At 40.6% G+C, this 22,450-nt stretch overlaps 1 protein-coding gene across 8 annotated transcripts in view; it reads right to left on the bottom strand.

The window, feature by feature from the left end:
- The window catches only part of ENTPD4 (ectonucleoside triphosphate diphosphohydrolase 4), a 41,551-nt gene that overhangs the window by 10,546 nt on the left and 8,555 nt on the right, over nt 1-22,450 (bottom strand). For 7 of the 8 annotated variants that reach the window (XM_057548274.1, XM_057548271.1, XM_057548273.1 and 4 more), the window contains 8 exons: nt 20,298-20,388; nt 18,910-19,107; nt 18,163-18,368; nt 12,669-12,819; nt 11,817-11,920; nt 3,642-3,701; nt 3,205-3,359; nt 1,052-1,218 (listed from right to left, as the gene is read on the bottom strand). In XM_057548274.1, the coding sequence (XP_057404257.1) occupies nt 1,052-1,218; nt 3,205-3,359; nt 3,642-3,701; nt 11,817-11,920; nt 12,669-12,819; nt 18,163-18,368; nt 18,910-19,107; nt 20,298-20,305 (1,049 nt within the window). In that variant the 5' untranslated portion in view covers nt 20,306-20,388. The remainder of the gene's footprint in view (nt 1-1,051; nt 1,219-3,204; nt 3,360-3,641; nt 3,702-11,816; nt 11,921-12,668; nt 12,820-18,162; nt 18,369-18,909; nt 19,108-20,297; nt 20,389-22,450) is intronic. The other variant, XM_057548277.1, reaches the window with a different exon arrangement.

Genomic DNA, 22,450 nt, shown 5'->3' with positions numbered 1-22,450 from the left:
ACAAAACAAAGGGGCTTCCCTGGTGGCGCAGTGGTTGGGAGTCCGCCTGCCAATGCAGGGGACGCGGGTTCAAGCCCTGGTCCGGGAGGATCCCACGTGCTGCAGAGCAACGGGGCCCGTGAGCCACAACTGCTGAGTCTGCGCTCTGGAGCCCGCAAGCCACAACTACGGAGCCTGTGCGCCTAGAGCCCGTGCTCTGAAGCAAGAGAAGCCACCGCAATGAGAAGACCATGCACCGCAATGAAGAGTAGCCCCCACTCACTGCAACTAGAGAAAGCCCACGTGCAGCAACAAAGACCCAGCGCAGTCAAAAACAAAACAAAATAAAACAAAGCACAGTAATTAATAACATTTTACAAAACCCCAGATTTCAGATTTTTTATTCATCCATATGGCTTTTCTGTTCTTATGGACTAATTTCAAATAAATAATTGGTATACACTTAAACTTATAAAATAAATTTAAACTGTTAAAGTGTTTTTGCATATTTTCTATACCAGAATTCTTCATGAACTCATTTTTAAAAGTTTCACTGCTAAAGAGGTTTAAAATCACTAACTTTGACTTCTAGATCATTTCTTTCTCATGAATAATTTCCTTCACTACGGTCTTATTCACTAAATAACTGCCAGGCTGGTTTCCCACGACACTGCCAGGACATCCCGTAACTCAATGCTATCAGCGCTTCCTGGGGGCCTCCAGGACACCTGAGTGGCCCAGGTGCTGAGTTTCCGCAGGACTTTGCAATCTGGAATAGCATCACCCAGGGTTCAAAAGTATTTTAATATCCTGAAAGTGAAACCTCTAATCCAGCAGGGGAGCCATGGGTCTGAGAGAACGAGAGCCTTCTTTGGAGGCTGGTGAGCTGGGGCCAAAGACAGGACGCTGCTGCCCTTTCATTTCTTCTCCAGCTCAGAGGGCGGGGCAATAAACAGCTAACCGTGCTGATATGCTTCTGCTGACTGAGGTCTCCCTGCTTGGCCTGGATACGTCTTCTGTGAGGACAAACCGTGGTTTCAAAGTGACGGCCGAGCGATGGAAGGTGCTTTACCTGTTCTTTTGAACTGTGCTGGCAAATATTCTGTCCTCATATCTCTGTCGAGCAGCATTACCACCAAACCCAAGAAACGTGGCCACGTAGACGCGGTACACGTGCTCAGTTTGGTGAACGTCACATCCCAAGTTAAATTCGGCCAATAAGTTCTTAGCTACTTCTTCCTACAGACGTAAGGATCACAAACTTTAGTATTTTAAGCAATACAAAAACAATTACCTCCTGTTAAAAAGAGGGATCTACAAAAATTTTCATCAAAAAGGAGCAAAAATTTCTGCATCTGCATTTCCCAAGGGTCCTTCTAAGCCTCCCTCCTAATTCAATATGACAATCCTGACTTCAGAAATTTCAGATGGGCTGCACATTTGTGATACTGATATGACTTTTTGAAAAGGGACGTTAGCAATCTGGTTTCATATCCTCTGATCTAGTAAATCTACTTATGGAATCCTGTGCTTTGAAAATAATCCTAAACATTGAAAAGTCTCTATACACAAAGATGTCCTTTGCAATTCTGTGACAGAAAAAACTGGATGTCATCTATATATACAATTCCAAGTAGGGGTTAGTTAATAATGGTAATAAAGTTTATGGAGGAATATGCTTATGCACTGCTAAATAAAGGACAAAAACTGTACAAACAGGAAGATTATAACAACCATATTTTTAAACACTATAAACAGATAAAAAAGAATGAAAGGAAATATGCCAAAATGCTAACAATAGGGCTTCCCTGGTGGCGCAGTGGTTGAGAGTCTGCCTGCTAGTGCAGGGGACACGGGTTCGAGCCCTGGTCTGGGAGGATCCCACATGCCGCGGAGCGGCTGGGCCCGTGAGCCACAGTTGCTGAGCCTGCGCGTCTGGAGCCTGTGCCCCGTGACGGGAGGGGCCGCGATAGGGAGAGGCCCGCGCACCGCGATGAAGAGCGGTCCCCGCACCGCGATGAAGAGTGGCCCCCGCTTGCCGCAGCTGGAGAAAGCCCTCGCACGAACCGAGGACCCAACACAGCCAAAAATAAATAAAAATAAATAAATAAATAAGAAAATCCTTTAAAAAAAAAAAAAAAAAAAAAAAAAAACCAAAATGCTAACAATAATTTTTTTGGATGATGCATCCATGGGAAATTTTTATTCCTGAATTTTCAGTATTTTTTTTCCAAACTTACTTTTCTATGAGTTTCTTACTTTATTTGAGGGGAAAACATGACTTTGTACAAAGAGTGTAATAGTTTCTAGAGGCATGTCTGGATGGGAAGCAGGAAACACAGATTGTAATACTCGAATTTACAAAGCATTGTCTAAGGAGCTTAATAAATACTTCAATAATGTTTACTGAGCTGACACGAGGTGCCCAGCAGGCCATTAGATATACTATGTGCACTACCTCAATCAGCCTTATGCTAACCCTCTGTTAGAGGCACTTGCAGTCACACTTATAGCTGAACAGGCTTGCTCAAAAAAGCTAAGTGACTTGCATAAGGTCCCAGAACTAGTGAGGGCAGGGTGACGATGCAGCTCGGGCTTGTCCAGCTCCACTCTTTTCTAACCACTCACTCCGCTAGGTATTAATCTAGAGCTGAATGGAAACAGTAATAAAGACATAGAGCAATTCAGGAATGCATCTGGACACCCTCTACAGAAGGCCACCCAGCCCACTGGGAAACTACAGTACCGAAGGGGATATGCAGAAATGACAGAGTAAACCATGAGTTCAGAAACGTGGAAGCAGTGGATACAAACCTCTATCCTTTCCAGAAAAATCAAAAGCTGTCCGAGCCACACACAAGAGTATTTCTCCCAATTATAACTTAAGAAATCTGATACTATTATATTAAGTTTTACAATACCTGTTGAGAAAAGAAGTGACCAGAAACAGAAACAAAAACTCAAGTGTGTGGCTGACATATACACCAAAGGAAAATTCTAGGTAAGTTCAGAAAACAAACCAGCTGACTTCAATGAACAAACACAAACGGCTTAGTGGAGGTTTGCCTTGGTTTCCTCCTGTCTCCTTTCTCCTGGGCTGAGAAGGTGGTACCCTCAGCAAGCACAGTAAAGACGCGTTCAGACTCAGAAAACAAAACAAAAATGGATGGAGACATGTTAAATGAAAATCAAACCAAACAGAAGGAAATTTGTACAGATAATAACCTGCTGTGAGGAGGCAAAGCTTACAGTTTTGGGGACTTCGTATGCTATCTGGGTTGAGACGCCTCCCATGTCGAGAATACCGGCTGTTCTTTTACGGAGAATGGCTTTGCTGCTTTCGCTACCAGGGATGTTAACTTCCACAACTGCCTCATCATCTGGAAAGAACAAGAAACAGCCACTGGAATGGAACAAATGCAGAGAAGCGGGATCTTGTGAAGAGTCACCCTGCTTTGATGGTGGGTTCAAGGGTGTCTAGGCAGACCCAGCTTGCTCCTCCCCACTAAGATCAAGTTTACTGTGTGACACAGCAGCACCTCCCACTCTGCTCCCACACACCCAGCTGCGTCACAACACTCAGTTCCTTTTTTATGCTTTGCATGAAATAGGAAAAGCCATAATTTCCACTTAGATACATCTGTTGGAAACACGATACTTACCATCTTCAATGTGCTCGAATCGTCCAAGGACAAAATTAATGCCAATCCAAGCATACACACCTAGAGACGTTGTAAGAAGAGTAAAGTTTAAAAACATTCTATATAATCCCGATCATTGCAGTCAGTGCAAACATTTACTTCATTCCCTGATAAGCTGTGAAAACATTATCTGAAAAACTACATTTCTACTGATGTATTACCTTTTCCTAGTGGTTTTCCAAGAACTCTCAGCTTTTAATTTTGTAGTTTCATACCATTTGCGTGGGTTGAAAATATAATTCCCTAGGCACTCCTGTTCCTTTGAAATTTATAGGTTGTTTTGAAATACCAGAGTTTTCACTTTTTATGAGGTTAAACCTATCAAGTACAAGGTTTTAAAGACAAGTGAACCCTCACCTTCCATTCTTTTATCTCACACTTTCACTCAGTTCCCAAGTCTGATTCTGTTTTTACAACATTTTCTACAGCAGATCTTCACTCATTTTCATTACTGTCTTGATTTAAGCTGGTACAGAGATCTAATTGACTTTCCTGCCGCTACTCTCCCACTCCAACCCATGCTATCCTCTGCTGGGCTGATCCACAGAGCAAAGTCCAAACTCCAAAGCCCGACAATTCAAGACCTGTCCAACTTGTTTTTAATTGAATAAATTTGGCATGTAACATTGTGTAAATTAAGGGGTACAGTGTGTTACTTTGATACGTTTATATATCGTAATATGATTGCCCTTGTAGCAATATTATTATCACATTACATCATTATAGTACAGTATTATTGTCTATATTCACTATGCTGTGCATTAACTCTCTATGGCTTATTTACCCACTGTTAAAAGTTTCTACCCTTGAACACCATCAATCTTATCTCCTGACCCCATCCCCTAGTAACCAACATTTTACTGTCTTTTTACACGTTGGACTTTTTCAGATTCCACAAATAAGTGATATCATACAGTACTTGTCTTTCTCTGACTTATCTCGCTCAGCATAATGTGCTCAAGGTCCATCCATGTTGTCAAAAATAGCAGGATATCCTTCCTCCTTTCTCATGGTTGAATAAGATTCCATTGTGTTTATCTACCACATCTTTTTTTATCCGTCTGTTGATGAACTTTGGGTTGTTTCCGTATCTTGGCTATTGTGAATAATGCTTCAATAAACATGGGAGTACATGCATCTTGTCAAAATTCTATTTTCATTCCCTTTGGGCATATACCCAGAAATGAAATTGCTGGATCGTATGGTAGCCCTATTTTTATTGAGAACTTATTTTATTGAGGAACCTCCATACTGTTTTCCATAGTGTTGGACAAATTTTCATTCCCACCAACAATGTATAAGGTTCCCTTTTCATCACATTCTCACCAGCACCTGTTGTCTCTTATCTTCTTAAGGATAGCCATTCTAATAGGTGTGAGGTGATAGCTCACTGTGGTTTTGATTTGTGTTTCCCTGATGATTAGTGATGTTGAGCATCTTTTCATGTGCCTGTTGGCCATTTTGACATCCTCTTTTGAAAATGTCTTAGTTCTTCTGCCCATTTTTAAATCAGATTTTTTGGGTTGTTGTTATTAAATTGTATAAGTTCTCTATATATTTTGGATATTAACCACTTACATGATAGATGATTTGCAAAAAGCTTCTCCTATTCTGTAGGTTGTCTTTTCATTTTGTTAATTATTTCTTTTGCTGTACAGAAATTTGAGTTTGATGTAGCCCATTTGTTGATTTTTGCTTTTGTTGTTTGTGCTTTTGGTATCATATCCAAAAAAACATTGCCATGACCAATTGATGAGCTTCCTCCTTTCTTATTGAAGTTGTATGGTATTGAGTCTTATGTTTAAGTCTTTGATCCATTTTGGGTTAATTTTTGTGAATGTTGTGAGACAGGGGTCCAATTTCATTGCTCTGCATGTGTTTCTCCAGTTTTCCCAGCATCATCTGTTGAAGAGACTGTCTTTTATCCATTGAGCTTTATTGGCTCCCTTGTCAAATATTAGTTGACCATATATGCCAGAATTTAATTCCAGGCTCTGTACTGTTCCATTGGTTGCTATGTCTATTTTTGTGCCAGCACCATACTATTTTTATTACTATGGCTTTGTAGTATAGTTTGAAACCCAGATGCCTGATCGGCTTTGTTCTTTTTTCTCAGGATTGCTTTGGCTATTTGGGGTCCTCTGTGGTTCCACACAAAGTTTAGGATTGTTTCTTCTATTTCTGTGAAGAATGTCTTTGGTATTTTCATGGGGATTGCACTCAATCTGTAGACGGCTTTCAGTAGTATGGCTGTTTTAACAATATCAATTCTTCTGATCCATGAACACAGGACATCTTTCCATTTGTTTATGGCTTTGATTTCTTTCAGCAAAGTCTTGTAGTTTTCATTGTACAGATCTTTCACTTCCTTGGTTAAATTTATTCCTAAGTATTTTACATTTTTAGTGCTTCTGTGAGTGTGATCATCTTCTAGATTTCTTTTTTAGATGTTTCATCACTGACATAAAGGAATGCAACTAATTTCTGTATGTTGATTTTGCATCCTGCCACTTTACTGAAATAGTTGATTAATGCAACAATTAATCAATATTTTTGACTGAGTCTTTAGGATTTTCTTTATATATGAACATATCATCAGCAAATAGTGACGATTTTACTTCTTTCCTAATTTAGATGTATTTCTTTGCTTTGCCTAACTGCTGTAGCTAGGACTTCCAATATTATATCGAATAGGAGTAATGAGAGTGGGCATCTTTGTCTTATTCCTGATCTTGGAGGAAATACTTTTGGTTTTTCTCCATTGAGTATAATGTTAGCTGTGAGGTTGTCATATATGGCCCTTATTATGTTGAGGTATGTTCCTTCTACACCCAATTTATTAAGGGTTTTTGCTTGTTTGTTTGTTTTACCATGAAAGGATGCTGTATCTTGTCAAATGCTTTTTCTGCATCTGTTGAGATGAAGTGATTTTTATCTTTCATTTTATTGATGTATTAACATGTATTGATTTGCATATGTTGAATCATCCTTGTATCCCAGGGATAAATCCCACTTGGTCATGGTGTATAATCCTTTTAAGGTGTTCTTGAATTCGGTTTGCTAATATTTTGTTGATTTGTCGAGAATTTTTGCAGCTGTATTTATCAGGATGTTCGTCTATAGTTTTCTTTTCTTGTGGTATCTTTATGTGGTTTTGGTGTCAAGGTAATGCTGGCTTTGTAGAATGAGTTTGGAGTGTTCCCTGCTCCTTTCTGGAAGAGTTTGAGGAGGATTGATGTTTTCTTTAAATGCTTGGTAGAATTCTCCAGTGAAGCCATCTGGTCCTGGAATGTCTCCTCTTTCATTTCTAACTTGGAGTCTTTTTTTTTTTTCTTAGTCTGGCTAAAGGTTTGTCAATTTTGTTTATCTTTTCAAAGAACCAGCTCTTAGTTTCGTTAATCCTTTCTATTGTTTTTCTGGTCTCTGTTTCACTTATTTCTGCTCTAACCTTTATTATTTCTTTCCTTCTGCTAACTTCGGGCTTAATTTGGTCTTCATTTTCTAGTTCCTTAAGGTGCAAAGTTAGGTTGTTTGAACTCTTTCTAATTTCTTAATATATGCATTTATCACTATAAATTCTCCTCTTAGAACTGCCTTTGGTGCATCCCACAATATTCGATATGTTGTATTTCCATTTTCATTTGTTTTGAGATACAGTAAGTCCCCTACCTACAAACCTTCAAGTTGTGAACTTTCAAAGATGCGAGCATGCATTCGCATGTCCAATCACATAAGTTAATTCACGTCTGGCATACACTGCCACGTGTGTGCATCCTTTAAAAGTAGCTGTGCTTTTGTGCACTTTACTGTACAGTACTGTATGGAATACAGTAGTACAGTATCTTTATTTCAAGCCCAGAACCTGTGCCATCAATGTCAGATGTGAGTGAAATTGCAGCTTGCCCTCTGTCTCCTACTGCTGACGATCCTTCAGCTCTACCATCTCCCACCTCCTCTCCCTCGTCCAGTCAGTAACTCTTCTTGCCTGTTCACTCCATGCCAGCCCCTGTATGCCAGCTGTTGTACCATACTACTGCTTTTCAAGGTACTATATTGTAAGATTAAAAATGTTCTTTATTTTTTGTTTGTTTTTTATGTATTATTTGTGTGAAAAGTATTATAAACCTATTACAGTACAGTACTATATAGCTGATTGTGTTAGTTGGGTACCTGTGCTAACTTCATTGGACTTATGAACAAACTGGACTTACGAACATGCTCTCGGAATGGAACTCGTTCATATGTAGGGGACTTACTGTAATTTTTAAATTTCTCTTTTGATTTTGATTTCTTCTTTGACACACTGGTTGTTGAGAAGTATGCTGTTTAGTTTTCACATATTTGTAGATTTTCCAGCTTTCTTCATGTTGCTGATTTTTTGTTTCATACCATTGTGGAAAAGATCGTTGGTATGATTTCAATCTTCTTAAGTTTGCTAACATTTGTTTTGTGTCCTATCACATGATCTATCCTGGAGAATGTTCCATGTGCACTTGAGAAGAATGTGTATTCGGTTGCTGTTGGATGGATTGTTTTTGTTTTGTGTATGTCTGTTAAGTTTGCTTGTCCTGGTTCAATTCCAATGTTTCCTTGTTGATTTTCTGTGTGGACAATCTATCCATTGATGATAGCGAGGTACTGAAGCCCTTACTACTGTTGTATTTTTGTCGACTTCTCCCCTAAGACCTGTCAGTATTTGCTTAATGTATTTCGGTGCTCAGGTGTTGGGAGCATATACATTTACAATTGTTATATCTCCTTGATGTATTGACCTCTTTGTCATTATACAAGGATCATCTTTGATACTTGTTATCCTTTTTGTCTAGAAGTCTATTTTGTCTGATATAACTATGCCAGCTTTCTTTTGGTTTCTATTTGCTTGGAATATCATAGTTTATCCTTCCACTTTGAGCCTATGTGTGTCTGTAGAGATGAAATGAGTCTCCTCTAGACACTGTATAGTTGGGTCATTTTTTTTTTTTTTGATCCATCCAGTCATTCTGTGCCTTTTGATTGGTGAGCCCAATCTATTTACATTTAGAGTAACTACTTCTGTGTAAGGATTTACTACTGCCATTTAATCTTTTGCTTTCTGGTTGTCTCTTCATTGTTTCTTTTTCCTTCTGTTTCTGTCTACCTTTGAAAGTTCATGGTTTTCCATGGTGATTTGCTTAGTTTCCCCTTTTTTTATGTTACTTATCTCTGTTTGGATTTTTACTCTGTGGTTACCAAGAGGTTTACATAAAATATCTCACAAATAGTCCTTTTTCTGCTGATAACAATTTATCTTCATTCGCCTGTAAAGGTCCCATCCTTTTACTTTTCCCCTTTTATATTTTTCATGTCACAAATTCTCTTTTTATGCTGCAATTTTGTTACCAAGTTGTAGTACCTGTAGTTATTCTTAATGCTCTTTTCCTTTAACCTTTATGCTATAATTGTTTAATACACTATTCTAAAAAAGATTTAGTTTTCTAATTCCATTTATCACCCTATTCAGAGTTTTGTGTACTTTCATCTTTTCACTTCAGCTTGAAGAGCTCCTTTCCACATTTTTTGTAGTCTAGTGGTGGTGAACTCCCTCAGCTTTCATTTATCTGGAAAAGCCTTTACTTCTCCTTCATATCTGAAGGATAACTTTACTGGATAGAGTATTCTTGGTTGGCAATTTTTATCTTTCAATACTTTGAATATGTCATTCCACTCCTGGCCTATGGCGTTTCTCCAGAGAACTCTGGTGATAGCCTAATGGGGTTTTTTTGTAGGTTACTGTCTTTTTTTCCCTGGCTGCATCTAAAATTTTTTCATCACTGACTTTGGACAGTTTTAATATAATGTGTCTTGGATAAGGTCTTTTGTGTTGAAATAACGAAGTGTTCCATTAGCTTTTGGACTTGTATATCCAGTTCCTTCCTCAGGTTTGGGAAGTTCTCAGCTATTATATCTCTGAATTCTCTCTGCTCCCTTCTCTCTCTCTTCTTCTTCTAGGATATCCATTCATCTTACATTGGCTTTTCTAATGAAGCCTGATAGTTCTCATAGGGTTTCTCCACTTTTTAAAAATCTTAGTTCTCTCTCCTCTTCCACCGGAAATGTTTCTATATTCCTACCCTTGAGCTCACTTATTCTCTCTTCATCTGATATGCTCTACTTTCAATGCTTTTTTAATGCATTCTTCATCTCATTTATTGAGTTCTTCAGCTCTAGAATTTCTGTTTGGTTCTTTTTTAGAATTTCAATCTCTTTGCTAAATTATTCTGTTTGATAATTTTATTCCTGAGATCACTGTACTGCCTGAGTTTTCTTGTACCTCGTTGAATTCCTTCCTAATAGCTATTTTGAATTCTTTACCAGTTAGATTGCAATATTCCACGTCTTTAAGTTCAGTTGCTAGAAAAGTGTTTTTCTTCTTTTTGTGATACCACACTGCTTTGATTTTTCACAGTGTTTGATGAAAAGTGCCTCTGTCACTGCATTTGAAGTAGTAAATGACTTTCCTATTTAAGTAAAGCTTTGTTTACTATCATTCTAACAATTCAACACACTGGTCACTAGAAGTCTTTGTTTTGTTTTCTAGAAGGTGGCGCTACAGCACAAGTTTCTGGTTTTTCTTACCTGAGCTGACTCATCACTAAGGTTGGGAGTATGAACATAAAAAAAGCCAGTGGAAAGGGAAAAAAATGGATGGTGACAGAGTTGGGGAGATGTGTGCTTAGCCCCTGGGGCTTTGGGTGTGCCATAGCCCAGAAGAGGATCCTTGAGTGGAGGTGGGGGGAGTCCCAGAGGTCTGTGGGCTGTCCTCTTGCTAGAATCCCAGGGCAGACAGCAAGAAACTCATTCCTTCAGCTCTCTCTGCCTTCCTCTCTTTTCTTTCTCTGCTCCCAGTTGCTGTGGTCTCTCCTCACAGAGTCCTCCAGCTGCACTACTCAGCCAGGTAAACTCCCCACCCCAGCTTACCACCTTCACCCTCCACCTCTTCTGCCAGAGGTCGTGCTGGCCCACTGCCACCCCTGCTGCTCCTGGCCTGGCTCTGTAGCCTCCTCTGAGAGCCAATCCACCCACTTTCTTGGGCACTGATGAGGTGATCTCTTGGGTATCCTAGTGTGCTGTGCAGAGGCAGTTTTTTTTTGGTTATGGATGTCCAATTAGTTGTAAATCAAAGGGGAGAGAGAAAAGGAACCATGCACACCACCATGATGCTGACATCACCAAGACCTGTCCAACTTTTAATATTACCACAACCTTTTGAAAGGGCCACCATCCCACCAAATTAAAATATTTTTATTCCTCTGTCCATAGTGCAGCTTTTCCGACCTGTGTTGACTCAAATCGTTTCTTCTGCCTAGAATGAGCTTCCTATCCCTCTCTCAGAGTCCTAGCCTTACCATGATTTGGCATGCTGTGTTTATAATTAACCCTTGAGGCCCAGTTCAAACGTCACTTTCTCCATGATGCCCCTAGTTAGGAAAAAAAAAAAGTCTCCTTCTTTCAAATTTCCATGATAGTTTTTCCTTATTTTCCTATGGCAGCTAAAACTCTGCCTTATATAAGCAGCTAACTGTGTACCTTACTTGTCTATAAACAGCTTGATGGCAATATGTGAATTTCACCCAATTTTTGGCGAAATGATAGATGATTTTGAAATAAATGCTTTTTGGTCTCCATTTCCAGCAAGCTATTCCCCCAAATAATTTCAGTGACTTGCCCTTTCATTCTCAAGTAGAATTATTTCTTTGAAAACAGAACATTTCTTCAGTGTATCAAAGTCAAGAATAATTTCCCCTTCCTAACAAGTAAATCAGTAGAAGGTTCCAACAGTTCAGTCATTATCATAATTCCAGAAAGCTGTATAACTTAGGCAAGGAACACAAAGCTTTTCTATCAAAACAAATCCAAAATATACTTCCTAAATGTGATGAAGACAAACCAAGTTATTTTTTAATGGCTTAATGTTTGGATTATAAAGACCAGTCAGGTAAGAAACTGATTTTTCCATTTAAAAATTATAATATTTGAAGGCATGGTTTCCCAAATTTTAAGATGTTAAGAGTAATTTAATAAAGTGTACATGAGGAAGATTGGGAGGACTTAAAGGAATAGCTTCCCAAATTTCAAGTTGAAGACTAACATACCAACCTTCTTGTTTCCCTGAAATTACTTCTGCATGAGAGTCAGAAAACAGAAAGTCGAAGTGCACGGGGATGTCGGTCAGAAGGTCTTCTAGAATGGCTTTCTGTTGACTGTAAGACAATCCAAAAATTTACATATCAATATATTATATCCCGAATTTTTCTGTTTTAGAAAGAAAAAAAAAAACCCTATGGCTCTGGTATATCTTATGTGAAAAAAATAAAATTTAAAACCAAAGCAGTTCATTGAAAAGACTGTTTATTTTAAGAAGGAATTTTCATGTAAAATAGACAGCTAGTGGGAAGCAGCTGCATAGCACAGGGAGATCAGCTCAGTGCTTTGTGACCACCTAGAGGGGTGGGATAGGGATAGTGGGAGGGAGACGCAAGAGGGAGGAGATACGGGGATATATGTATACATATAGCTGATTCACTTTGTTATACAGCAGAAACTAACACAACACTGTAAAGCAATTATACTCCAATAAAGATGTTTAAAAAAAAAAAAAGGAATTTTCAGAAGTTGTGTAAATTATGTGATTCCGAGATGTAAAACGACAACTGCAAACAATCCTTAAACTAATAAAATAGAAAATCAGTTTTTTTATGACAACTTTACAGTTTACTATTTATAGTCATAAATAAGTACATTAAAAGATATTTGGTGAGTTCTGACTAAGGGAATAGGTCTGGTACTACTCCAGATTTGAAAAAAGAATTTTTAATGTCTTCCTTTTGATGATGATGATGGCAGAGGAAGACAAGGAGGAGGGAGATGAGGGGGATGAAGAGGGAGAAAACCCACCACAGCCAATACCACCACCAGGCTGGCTGGCCCTGCCCTCGTGGGAAGGATCACCTTTCGGGGAGGATTCTCATTCCAGCTGTGCAGAGAATGTAGAGAGGGGTCTCTTTGTGTTTTGCCCGTGGTACATGCTCTGCAGCAAAGTTCAAGAGCGGAGAAATGTAATCACTGACTTTCTCTGGAGAGGTAGCAAACTCTGAAATGCCTACAGAAAAAGGACACTCATGTTAACAAGTAGATACTTTAGCTTATAAGGTATGCTTCTTCATAAACTGTCACTGTTTGCAGATGACATGATACTACACTTAGAAAATCCTAAAGACGCCACCAAAAAACTACTAGAGCTCATCAATGAATTTGATAAAGTTGCCGGATACAAAATAAACATACAGAAATCTGTTGCATTTCTATACACTAACAACGAACTATCAGGAAGAGAAATTAAGGAAACAATCCCATTTACCATCACATCAAAGAGAACAAAATACCTAGGAATAAACCTACTTAAGGAGGTAAAAGACCTGTATTCTGAAAACTATAAGACACTGATGAAAGAAACTGAAGACAACACAAACAGATGGAAAGATATACTGTGTTCTTGGACTGGAAGAATTAAAACTTAAAATGACCACACTACCTAAGGCAATCTACAGATTCAATGCAATCCCCATCATTTTTCACAGAACTAGAACAAGTAATTTAAAAATTTGTATGGAAACACAAAAGAATCCGAACAGCCAAAACAAACCTGAGAAAGAAAAGAACTGGTGGTATTATACTCCCTGACTTCAGACTATATTACAAAGCTACAGTAATCAAAACAGTATGGTACCGGCACAAAAAAGGACATATAGATCAATGGAACAGAATAGAGAGCTCAGAAATAAACCCACGCACTTACAGTCACCTAATCTACAACAAAGGAGGCAAGAGTATACAATGAAGAAAAGACAGTCTCGTCAGTGAATGGTGCTGGGAAAACTGGAAAGCTACATGTAAAAGAATGAAATTAGAACATTTTCTCACACCATATACAAAAATAAACTCAAAATTGATTAAAGACCTAAATGTCAGACTAGAAACCATAAAACTCCTAGAGAAAACATAGGCAGAACACTCTCTGACATAAAAAGTAGCAATATTTTTTTTGGATCTGTCTCCTAAGGCAGAGGAAAGGAAAGCAAAAATAAACAAATGCAACCTAATTAAACATAAAAGCTCTTGCACAGAAAAGGAAACCATCGACAAAACAAAAAAGACAACCTACTGAATGGGAGAAAATATTTGCAAGTGATATGACCAAAAAGGAGTTAATATCCAACATATATATACAGCTCATACAACTCAATATCAAAAAAAGCAAACAACCCGATTAACAAATGGTCAGAAGACCTGAAGAGACATTTTTCCAAAGAAGACATACAGACAGATGGCCAACAGGTACATGAAAAGATGCTCAACATCCCTAATCATCAGGGAAATGCAAATCAAAACCACAATGAGATATCACCTCACACCTGTCAGAATGGATATCATCAAAAAGACCATAAACAAAAAATATTGGCAAGGATTTGGAGATAAGAGAACCCTTGTACACTGTTGGTGGGAATGTAAATTGGTGTCGCCACTGTGGAAAACAGTATGGAGGTTCCTCAAAAAACTAGAAACAGAACTACCATATGATCCAGCAATTCCACTCCTGGGTATATATCTGAAGGAAACAAAAACACTATTAGAAAAGATACATGCACCCCAATTTTCACAGCAGCATTATTTACAATTGCCAAGATATGGAAGCAACCTAAGTGTCAATCAACAGATAAAGATGTGGTATGTGTATGCAATGGAATACTACTCAGCCAGAAAAAAGAATAAAATTTTGCCATTTGCAACAACATGGGTGCACCTGTAGGGTATCATGCTTAGTGAAATAAGTCAGACAGAGAAAGACAAATACTGTTTATTATCACTTATATGTGGAATCTAAAAAATACAACAAACTAGTGAATATAAAAATAAAGAAACAGACTCACAGGTATAGAGAACAAACTAGTGGCTACTAGTGGGGAGAGGGGAGGGGGAGGGGCAAGATAAGGGTAGGGGATTAAGAGGTACAAAAGAAAAAAAAGTTATGCTTCTTTAATGAGGCTAATTTGAGAGCAATTCACACTACACACCATACACTCCTAGTTTTTCCCTATCCCTCTGGTAACTCCTTCCACAGTGTCTCGGCTGTAAGTGATGGTGGTGCTACCTGTTCAGTCCTAAGCTCTCTTCTCAGTCATCACAGACCTAATTGAGCAACTACTGTGTGTCAGACACTTGGGGTCAACTGCACATGAGCTCGTTCCTGCCCTTGAGAAACATGCCCCCACTGTCCTCAGCAAGTTCACTCACTCCCATGGCGGCCATCACCATCTATGCCTCAGATCTCCAAATCTTAATCGCAGCCATCCAGCTCTCTTCCCCAACCTCCAGATCAGTAGGTAGTAACTGTCCACTGGACACAGCCATGTGCTTGTCCTCACAGCAACATATGCAAACCCAGACTCAGCTTCCACTATGAACCTGGCTCTTACTGCTCGTGACCTACCTTAGCAGCCCCAGCCAGTATCCCAGGTAAAATCCCTCTCCCTCACCCCAACATGTGTTCTGGGTTTCACTGATTGCCTATCCTTGGTTCTGCTCACATTATTTCACTTCTCATCTCTGCTGGACACCACCAGCCTCTGCCAGCCTGCTGCAGCACATCCTACTCTCCAGTCCTGGCAACCCCCGACCACTCTCTGTGAAGCGGGTGTCTCTTCCTGGCCTGAGATCCTCTGGTGGCTCCTCAGTGCCCCCGAGATAAAGCTCAGCTCTAGACCAGCATAACGTGCCCTGAGCACTCACCTATCCCATCTCTTGCCACATGCCTTCCATTTGGCTTCAACTAGACTGCATAAAATTTCTGTAAGGCATCATACTCTGGCCTTAGGGCCCCTGCAGCTCCACCAGGAAGAGGCTTCTCTTTGACTGCCTCCCTCCCCCCACCTCCTTCACCTGGCTGACTCCCGCTCACCCACTGACCTATGCCCTCTCTGGAAGTCCTCCCTCACAGGACCCTGAAGGTGAGCTCTCATTACATTCCATGCTTACCCCTACCTCTCGGTGGAGCACTCATTCCACCTCATCGAAACTACCTATTTACTTGCCTCTATCATTTCAACTGGAAGTTTCTTGAGGGCACAAACTGTGCCTTGTTCAAATTTATTCTCAGCACTTGACACAGTCTCTTGGCAAATAGCAGGTGTTCAGCAAATATTTGTTGAATGAGTACATAAGTGAATGACTATTTCCAGCTGTCATTTAGCCTACATTAAAGCTGAGGGGGATTTTAGGAGTCCAAAATTTATTTCACAGATTAGGAACTTGTGGACTCAGAAAGATTAAGCGATCTGTCAAAGCAATCAGCATCAAGCAAACTAAAAGCCAGATTTTTTGGACTCCACATACAATGCCATTTCAATGGACACCAAGCCCAGAACTATCCAGAATCTATTAAGTAAGGAAATTTCTAGAGCTTTGCTATAATGCTATACACAAGAGCCCATGCTTCAGGACAGAGAAGTACTATAAAAAGGTACCTGAATTTCCACTTCAAACATTTCCTGTAGCATCAAAGAGAATGATATTCAGCCTGATTTTAATGAGGTTCTGGTGTGTACCCTGGGATGCTGTCGTAGCTGCCCCTTGTTCTCAGGGGACAACTCTAAGGCGTGAAAGTTTTCACCTTATTCCGTGAGAGCAGGTAATCACTGATGGAACCTGGGACATGAAGCCAGATGAAATGCAAAGTGCTTTACAGACTTTTATTTTTTAATTTTCTGGTGAATTTATTTGGTCAATATTACTTTAACCCTGAAAATGTTTCTAGATTTAGAGACACATAAAAATGTAAGAAATGGGAAAATAGAAAACTAAAACTTAAAAGTCATTCACTAAGACTTACAGAGAAAATGATCTTCTATGAATAACTTTTCAAAAATGTTCACGGGGGCTTCCCTGGTGGCGCAGTGGTTAAGAATCCGTCTGCCAATGCAGGGGACACAGGTTCAATCCCTGGTCCCGGAAGATCCCACATGCCACAGAGCAACTAAGCCTGTGCACCACAACTAGTGAGCCTGCGCTCTAGAGCCCGCGCGCCACAACTACTGAAGTCTGCGCACCCTAGAGCCCATGCTCCGCAACGAGAAGCCACCGCGATGAGAAGCTTGCGCACCACAACGAAGAGAAGCCCCCGCTCGCCGCAGCTAGAGAAAGCCCGCACGCATCAACAAAGACCCAACTCAGCCAAATATAAATTAATTAATTAAAAAAAAAATGTTCATGGAAATGCACTCTGGTATCAAAATAATGCTTATACAAGAGACTCAGAGTATGTTCCCTCTCTTTAACCTGAAAAATGAGGTAGAGATTTTGAATTTTCTGAGCTACATGCTGGTGCCAAGCTGCCCAAACCTCAAAGAACAGCCAACCTGTCGAGTGTTGCCTGAAGAAAGAAGTGGGACTGACTTATTCACTGAAGAATGAGTAGGATGCAAAAGGTCTACAGTCCTGGTAGACCGTTTTATGAGGACAGGTTGTCTTATCAGTTAAAACTAATCTCTTTTTCACTTATATTTTTGAAATGGGAGATAATAAGCTATGACAGCTATTTTTTGTCAACATTCTCCAATATATTCAAAGATAAATTCTTCAGATTTTTTATTTAATATTTTACTATTTAACACGTTAACTAAATGAAATAAAAGTGCTGAAACTCCATTAAGATCTATGGTCCAATCACATCAGTGATTATCAACCATCAAGACGTAAGATGCCTATTTCAAGGTACTCCTGAGATCTTCCATTCCTAACATTCCTGACAGAAGGGTGCTGCCCGTGGAAATGATACAGATACAGAAAAAGGTTGAGAACCACTGATTTAAATTGTCTAATGAGGAAGGCAAATCCCAATTTTTACATAACACACTGACTTAGAAATTATAGTATCTTTAAAACTAAACATAGTGATATCAGCTCTTCTAAGTTCTATTGTCACTCTTCTTAAATAACCTAGGTGATTAGAAATGCACTGGGGTAGCAATTTTTAAAAATAACAAATACATACCAATGTATTCAAGTACAGATATCCATGAGTTATCTGAAATTACCTTGTCATTAAGGATAGAGACCAACGGCTACCAACTAGAAAACAATCCCTCCATAATTAACGTCAACTAGCAAACATTTGAGCAGACACCGTAAGTAAAGGCACTATGGTAAATGCTGCAGGAGACAAAAAAGACATACAAGAGTTTAGGCTATTTTATGAAGGTATTAGTCAGCTTATGCAAGATTAACAGAAAAGGGAAAACAGAGGGAAACAAGGAGACCAACTGGGTCCTGGTGTGAGCTCTGAATGAGGGTGGTGACTGCAAGGAGAGCAGGGGAAAGACGTGAAAGCCAGCACAGAGAAGGAAAAGGCAGAACCTGGTTACCAATCAGATACTTATCATTTACATACCAGGTTTTATTTTCATCACCACAGGCTTGCGGTTTTTATCCCGCATCTGCCTGATATCCAGCAGATCATGAGGGTTGCCATTGTGCCTTGGCCAGCAATAGACAAATATCCGAGACCCGCTGCTGCCGCAGTCCACCACGATACCATAGTGCACATTGGGGTTGCTGGTGTCTGTAGCTTCAGTGTCAGTAACGCGTGCCAAGTACCTTGTTTAGAGAAACAAACATATACTTCTAATGAGACAGAGACTATCAATAATGCAGTAAACAAACACCAAATCAGTGATGTCTAAGCTGTGTGCTAGCACCACTGTAACACTTTTACAACTGCCAAATGATTAAAAAGTCAAAAGAAAACAAAAAAGTGATTGTGATAAAATTAATTAATGATCAATGATTAATTAATTAATTAATCTAGAGCAGATACACATTCATCATTCCTTTAGATAAGTTCAAATAAGCTCTGAAAAGCAAAACTCTATTTCCAAACTATCAACATTAACTGAAAAATCAGCTTAAAAGATATCACCGGAGAAGCTTATGCTTAAATCCTCTTATGATGTGGATTTGGTGGCTAATGACTAAACCATTTCAAACAGTTCAATTTTTCATGTTATGCTGTATTTGGTACAAAATCTGTTTCCTCCAGCCACCTGCTCCTAAATTCCATCCAAATCCCCAAAGTCTGGAAGTCAGAACATGAAGGTATGGCATCCCGTCTAGAAAACAAATGTTTTTTTCCTCCTACCTTTGAAACTTCTTATCTCTGGAGAGCCGCCCATACTTATTTCGGATTATGACAACAGAAAAGTATAAAAGTGAAACAGCAGCAGCCAGAATGCTAATGACGATAATTTGGCGTAAGTTGGTGTTCAGAATTCGGGGACACCCCACTGGAGAGATGCTGAAATGCCAGGACGCCGGAAAAAGACAGGAGATGCCGATCCTGAAATTTCAAAAGACAGGTTTAGCTAAAGCAGTCTGCTCCAGAGAGGCCTCCCCTCACCTCCACTGATCTGAAAGTTAAGACATTCAGCTTGAGCTGCCCCTACTTCCCTGCCGGTAGGTTATCGGTATACCGGCATCTTCCACATTGCTATTTTGCTATGTAACTCGTTATTATAAAATTACATGAATGAGAATTAAGCCCTGATGACACTTCTGTGTTCCCCCTTTCTGGAGAGTATTAAGTAGTTTTATTTGTGTCCTGCTTTGTTCCAAAAATAGAATTATAGACAGCTTATAAGAATAAGTTCAATAAGATAAATAAGTAAATCTATAATGAAACCAGGTTTAAGGATGCTGAATTTAGAGCCCAGAAACACATGTAATAAGGGAAGCCTGCAAAGGTGGCTGAGCATGACCGCGACCAAAACCCCGCCTGTTACGGCAGAAACATACAAACAGCCCAGGAGGAATGAGACTTTCTAACACTGAATCCCAAGGCCAACCTCTCCCGTGCTGACTGCGTAAGAAAAAGGGAAAAAACAGTATCTTTAACAACATCCCCGCAACAGTCAATAAATATGTTTTGTATATCCTGTGTTTTTAGAAATATTCCTGAGACATTTTTGCAAATAAACTTTCTTCTCAGTCTGTCAGGAATGAGAGACTATTATTAGGCTTAAAAAACAAAACAAAACAAACCTTGCTGCCTCTGGGATAAATTCTATTGTTTACTGTTAATTTCTACACTCTTCTCTTTAAAGAGTGTTTCATGGACTAAAATATCTCGCAGAAGGGGGAGGTATCCCGCTAACCCAATGGGATTTTCTATGTAGTTTCTGGTCTCCGTGTGGGTTCTTGGGCCACGCCATGGAGTTTATCACCCCTCCCACACCTCCGAGGCTTACAGACGGTTATCCTGTGCTTAATACAACTCCTCCCAGATTCCAACATGTGTGCCCTTTTCAGTAAACTACATGAACCCCTGTAGAATCCGCCTGGCATTACCACTTTCCTTCTGTGACAGGCACCCCACTGGGGCCCTGGAAGAACAAAGGTGTTAAACAGAAGTGTAGCACAACTTTGAACACTTTTCACTTGGGATTTAGATTCCTCCCCCCTCTCGAGACCCGCTTCTGTGGCACCAAATCCCGGGTTTTACAGTGCCGGTGATTCGGCACCATCACTCACCTCCCCATGCTGGCAGGTCAGAGGTCAGGCGAGGCCCTGGGAGTCAGTCCTCACACACCATTACAGAAGGCCTCCCGGTGCCAGAGCCCTCCTGTTCCAGGAAGCGACAAAAGTCACAAAGACAGCACAAGCCAAGGAGATGCTATGTTCTTTATCAAGTGCCTGCTTAAATCCAAGCACACGTAATCTGGTCTGTGATCCTTGCAGCGGAGCTCTTAGCTCGGTTTATTTTGAGCAACACACTTCAAAGTTAATTTCGTGCTATCAGAGACATAGGCCTAAATCAAAAGAGATAATAACAGTCTGGCATTTTTACCTAAATGCGAATCAGTGACGCCAAAATACAGGTCACCAAATAGGTCTTAACCACCTTGCGGTGCTGAATGTTAAGGAAGATTGGGGGTGGGAGTAGGAGGCAGGCAGAATGAATAACCGCATGGGAATCTGAACTCTCCGTTCATCTGATAAATACCTGCTAGACCGCTCTTTTATGTACAAAGTACCATGTAAGGCACCATGTTCCTAGTGAGCTCTGTCACCTTCACCGTGTCTGCCACTCCTCCAGCTCCCAGACCTCAAATCACAGGAGAACAGGAGGCCGGGGCCTCCTTCCAACCTGCCGGATCCGAAGGACGCGTGATCCTGGGTCTCTTTCTCGGTCTTGTGGCACCGCTGTACCTCTTCCAGGCCTCTCAGGACAGCTGTCTCCCCTAGTCTGCTTCTTAGCTCTGGAATGATTCCTTCTCAGGACCCTCCACGTCTCGGCGTTTCTGCACATCCTGTCTGCTCTGTTCCCCAGGTTCCCTGTCTTGGCTCCAATCTCTTCTAACTCTAATCTCTGTTCCTGGTCAACTTCACTTACTGCTTCAATGATCCGATAGCTCAGAACTTTCTTTCTCCACCCCAGGCTTCTCCTCTGAGCTACAGACACATATCTCCAAGCACCTACCAACACCCCCATTTGAACATCGCATGGGCCCACAAGAAACACTTCTAAAGCTGAATCCTTCCACTGTAAGCCTCACCCTGCTCCTGCCACGCTCCTCCTCTCAATCTCAATCCCACCGACTGCTCAAGCAGAAACTAGGGAGTCGTGCCTGACCCCTCCCTCCTCTTCATCCTCCCCCTCCCTCCTCTTCATCCTCCAGAGCCAATTTCTTACCGAGTCCTTCCATTTCTTTAACCTCCGTTTCTCTAAAGTCTGTCCCTTTTCTTATCACTTTTGCCTGAGGTGAGCCTCTTATCTCTTACTCTTACCTGGCCTATCAGGACAGCAGCCTAACTCTTCAGTCTCCCACCTGCAGTCTCAACCCAGTGGCTCTCCAGTTCCTCACCCCATAGCTTCAGGCAGATTCTTCAACAGAAACTGACATCCACCCTATCCCTGCTCAGGTCCAGGATCCTGTTAATCTTGTGCTGGAAATCCTCCAACGGCTCCCCTCGCAAGTAAATAAAGGCCAAAGGCTGTACCCTGAACTCCCTGTCCTACGGGATCCGGACACCTGTTACTGCTCTGACCTCACCGTCCCTCTCCCTTTCTCACTTCACTCCAGCCACGCTGGTGTCCACACTGTCTTCACACACACCAGGCACTGTCCGGTCTCAGAGCCTCTGAATGTGCTGCTCCCTCTGCTTGGAAATAATCCACATGGCTTATTTTTTCACTCCCTTCAGATCTTTACTCAACGTCACCTTCTCAGGGAGGCCTGCCCTGGCCACGCAATCTATAACTGCAAGCTCTCCCCTCCATCCAGCTCCCTTCCCTGGGTTATTTCTCCTCCTTAGCATTTATGTATTTATTAACTTCTTTTTTTTTGCCACACCACATGCATGCAGGTTCCCAGTTCCCCAACCAGGGATCGAACCCATGCCCTCTGCAGTGGAAGCTCGGAGTCTTAACCACTGGACCACCAGAGAAGTTCCTTTCTGAACTTCTTATATAGTGCTTATTATGTGCCAGGCCCTGCTCAAATGCTTTACAAATACTAATCTATTCCTCCTATCAACCACCAAGGTTGGTACTATTTGCATATTTTATAGATGAAGCAGAGAGGCTAAGCAATGTGCCTGAGGTTACACAGCTAATAAAACGTGACTATAAATAAAAGAGCTGGGATTCAAGCATGTGAATCCATACTCCTATCCTGTCCTCT

This window comes from Balaenoptera acutorostrata, chromosome 6 (assembly GCF_949987535.1).
Source record: "Balaenoptera acutorostrata chromosome 6, mBalAcu1.1, whole genome shotgun sequence".
Lineage (NCBI taxonomy): Eukaryota > Metazoa > Chordata > Mammalia > Artiodactyla > Balaenopteridae > Balaenoptera > Balaenoptera acutorostrata.
This window is presented reverse-complemented; position numbering and strand designations above follow the sequence as displayed.